This window comes from Trichomycterus rosablanca, chromosome 17, assembly GCF_030014385.1.
Source record: "Trichomycterus rosablanca isolate fTriRos1 chromosome 17, fTriRos1.hap1, whole genome shotgun sequence".
In the NCBI taxonomy this organism is placed as follows: domain Eukaryota; kingdom Metazoa; phylum Chordata; class Actinopteri; order Siluriformes; family Trichomycteridae; genus Trichomycterus; species Trichomycterus rosablanca.
In genome coordinates this window covers 3,241,852-3,245,700 of record NC_086004.1, presented here as the reverse complement: position 1 = coordinate 3,245,700, position 3,849 = coordinate 3,241,852, and the positions used below count along the sequence as shown (strand labels likewise).

General features: G+C 37.9%; 1 protein-coding gene across 1 annotated transcript; it reads right to left on the bottom strand.

Moving 5' to 3' along the window:
- Nucleotides 1-1,364: 1,364 nt before the first annotated feature.
- Nucleotides 1,365-3,849, bottom strand: fam32a (family with sequence similarity 32 member A). The gene is made up of 4 exons (XM_063012987.1): nucleotides 3,743-3,849; nucleotides 3,144-3,285; nucleotides 2,525-2,578; nucleotides 1,365-1,676 (listed from the first exon to the last, which is right to left on the bottom strand). Exons 1-4 carry the CDS (start codon nucleotides 3,814-3,816, stop codon nucleotides 1,608-1,610), a joined length of 339 nt encoding a protein of 112 aa, XP_062869057.1. The 5' UTR covers nucleotides 3,817-3,849; the 3' UTR covers nucleotides 1,365-1,607.

Below are 3,849 nucleotides of genomic sequence, written 5' to 3'. Positions count from 1 at the left end.
CTAGTAGCTACCTGTCCTGTCATAAATGTAACCAAAAAGTGTCAAACATGACGTTAAAATCCTAATATTAAATAATTAAGAAATATTTTGTGTAATAATTTCATTTCCCTCAATATATCAATAAAACGAACTATCTAACATACTGTACAAAACTGTCAGTTGGAGGGATGTGTCTCAATCCGCATACTATAATCTTTCCAGTGGGCTTGAAATAGTGAGTCTTGCCTTCGGTCGAAATCAATTTAGCACACTCTTAAGTATATAGGACGGTATTTGGAACACAACAGCTCGCGTCTGTTTACTGTAAAGCTTAATATAGCTTCGTGTTATGTAAATGTGATTCTTCTTATCCATTTTATTTGTTTTATATATCAGTTCTTTTCACTGTCTACCCGCTCAATTTTATTTTGATTTATTTATGTAGTTGTGCTAGGCTAGTTTGAAACTATTACTAGCCTTTTAGCATTGAAATCCAAGCGCGCCATCTAGTGGTAGAAGACACGTATTACAGAATTTCTCAGCTCTGCTCCTAGCATCCGATGCTCATGCAGCTGATCTTTACTGGTCAGAGTGGCGGTGGGTCCGCAGCCTATCCTAAACACACTGAACAGTAAAACTTACACTTACTCATTTACATTCAGGGCAATTTGAATTACCCAATCCACCTACTGCAAACATTTTGTGTGCGACTCATTCATTCATCAGTTCCTTTTATACTCACTCACAGCTAGGGGCAGTTAAGAATTGCCAATCCACCTACTGACTACTTTTTGGGAGGAACATCTCAGGACTCGAGTCACCAAACTGAACCTATTAACCTGTACAATTATCACCATATAAGTATTGGCATGCAGATTTTTGGGGTGTGGTTGTGTTTCGACTAATGTAGACTAACTGCTTTTAATTTATTCATAAAAAAAATGTCAGCACAAAGTGGAAACATTTCACACAAGCTGCCATCACTGTGAATGTGGAAAGGTTTCCACAGTTATCAGTTCTCTTAAAGCTCATAACTTTATTCATTCATTTTGTGTTTTACTTTATCCTGGTCAGGGCTGTGGTGGGTCAGATTCATTAGAAGGCAGAAAACAGCCTGAACAGGTCACCGGTCCATCACAGGTCCAACACATCCATGAAGGTCATGCCGAAAGCTTGAGCTTGTTCATAATGTACCAGTTTCTGATGGGACGATTGCACACGGCACAAACTTTGAACATTTTTTTAAAGATTAAATATAACATTACTGTTCATTAGCATTTACAGAGGTACACACCAGGCACACATCATGTGTGTACTCGTTTTATTTGACTTTATTATGCTTGTTTAGGAAACAAAAGAGTTGACACCATAACTTATACTAGCAATTAAAGAACAAAATGAGCTTTAATCAATAAAGTACACACAAATAACATCCAGGTTTAAATCAGAAAGCACATTAATAAAGGTTATAAAAGAAAGTAAAATGCATCAAACATCAAACAGATCTGTAACTGGTAAATCTGTGGTGATGCTCGTCAAGGAACCAGAGACAGTTTCTTAATTTCTCCTCCTAGGATCCACAGAAATTGAAATTCATCCTGCTCCTGATAATCCACACGATTCCTGCATTACTTGGTCCAGCTGACTTTAGGAATGTCATAATGCTCAGTCAGGTTGTCCAGATGTCTGTTAAACTCCTACAGCAACAAAACAAGATGTTATACTCACTGGACATGTAAAACATGATTTCAAATTACCAGTATTCCGTTTTCTTTTGGCTGCTCGTGTATATATTTTAGGGGGTGCTACCTTGGATCTGGTCTGCAAACCAGACAGTTTTTACCGCAGATGCCTTTTTTTTGACACAACCCTTCTATTTCTAGCTGGGCTTGGGACCTGAACTGAGAGCGCACTGACAAGTGCACCTCAAAATAGCTGGATACAAAAGCAAAAACACACTCAATAAAGAATTGATAAAAAAAAATTAAAAAAAAGAGGCTACAGAGTGTCAGAAACTCTCAAAGTTTTTCTGAAATCATGACGTATGATCAATAATAACTGAGAACCGTTTCAGACTCTATATCAGATCTGTTGGCTATTGTGGCACAAAACCACAAAGTACAGACCTGCACCTTCCCTCCACCAGTCGATATAAAGTAAACAGAACAGTAACAGATTTTCCACTTTATGTTTTAGTGGATTTTAGTGGATGTGATGAACAAACAGCTAGAAGTTGCGGTTTCTTTATTTAGTTCTGAAGCTGCAGTATCAAATTGAAGAAGAAAACTTGACACACAAAAGACTAAAATTTAGTTCCTCATAGACATGGCACTAGGTTGGTACAGTGATAAATCACGCTAGCCCACTACCGCTGAGAACCAGAGTTCAATGCTCAGCGGTGCTATCTGCCAGTCATCCACAGTGGTGAGTCAGGAAGGGCATCCAGAGTAAAAACTGTGCCCAATCCAGTCTGCAGACCAGAGTGATCCGCTGTGGTGACCCCTAAATACAGGAGCAGCTGAAAAAAGTACCATTTTATACTCACCTCAACTCTGCGCTTGTGTGTTTTGGAGGCTTTATTGAGAATACGTTCAATTTGCTACCAAACAAAAGAAAAGAGAAAAAATACATTTCAGTACAGTGATTTCTAATCAAATCTAATTTTACTGACTCAGTCACACACGGTTACAAAAGTAGATTAATAATGTTTAGCAGCAGGGCTTAGGAATGTGTATCACAATCATGGTGCACCGTGTAACCACATCACCTTTAGGCTTCATGTTCTGAGTGACAAATTACTGCGATCCTGACTGAAATGCTGTGATGAAAGCGTCACACAATTGTAAACAGCTAATGGTGTTAAGTGATCTATTGGGGTTTATTATGGCACTTAGACAGCCTGACAACTAGATCATTCGCTCTACTGCATGTTCCTTTCATCAGGACATTCATAAATAAGGAATTTAGGATCATGATGATCACTGAATCACTTTTATACTTTTATACATGCGAAACTATAGCTTTACATGATCCTGAGGACGTATCTGCAGGTCAGGATATGCCACACATTCTTAAACCCTTTATTCTTAAACACCAGATAATGCAGAGCAACAGACGCCACTAGTCTGGACTGCATGATCCCGGACACTCGTACGTGTACGTACTCTCTTCTCTTGGAGTTTATCGAAGGCCAGCTGTGCCGGGGTTCTTTTATCCATGTAGGCCTTCTTGGTGCTTTCCTCCTCATTTGGAGTGGTTAACACCTGCTTCTCCAAACGCTTCAGCTCCTTTTCCTTCTTCTTTTTCCTGTTTGACAATAATTATAACATGTTAATCATGTACAACAGTAACCTGCCCTGACTGGCTATCCCATTCATTTAAAGTACATTGTATTAAAAAAATAAACATACCGTGATATACAGTGAAACCGTCAGAATCTTAAAAAATACCGTGATACAAATGTTTGGTCAGATTGCCCAGCCCTATATTATACTACTGTTATTATTATTGTTATTATTATTACTGTTATTATTATACTAATGTTATTATTATTATTATCAGTGCATAAGATAAGAGTACAGAAATAAATACAGAACTGGTTTTATCTATTAAACTAAAACAGCCATTTGGGATCAAACCTTCACACATTCATAAGCTGGTAGAACAACAAACCCGACTGGCTGTATAAAAACAGCTCCGCTAAACGAATCTTAGCAAATTCCAACATATATATTAAATAAATGTTTATAAAAGCTTTTCTTACTTTTTACCAGCTGAAACGGCTCCGATTCCTTTCAGTGTTAACGAGCCTTTCTGTACAGACTCGTACTCAGACATTTTGGTTCTAGACTTTAGTGTGAAACACAAACA

Excerpts from the sequence above, each read along its gene's own strand:
- fam32a (XM_063012987.1), bottom strand. The coding sequence starts at position 3,816 with ATGTCTGAGTACGAGTCTGTACAGAAAGGCTCGTTAACACTGAAAGGA. Across the intron at positions 3,286-3,742 it reads GCCGTTTCAGCTGGTAAAAA|GAAAAAGAAGAAGGAAAAGG; the intron begins GTAAGAAAAGCT and ends ATTGTCAAACAG. Across the intron at positions 1,677-2,524 it reads CACACAAGCGCAGAGTTGAG|GAGTTTAACAGACATCTGGA; the intron begins GTGAGTATAAAA and ends TTGTTGCTGTAG.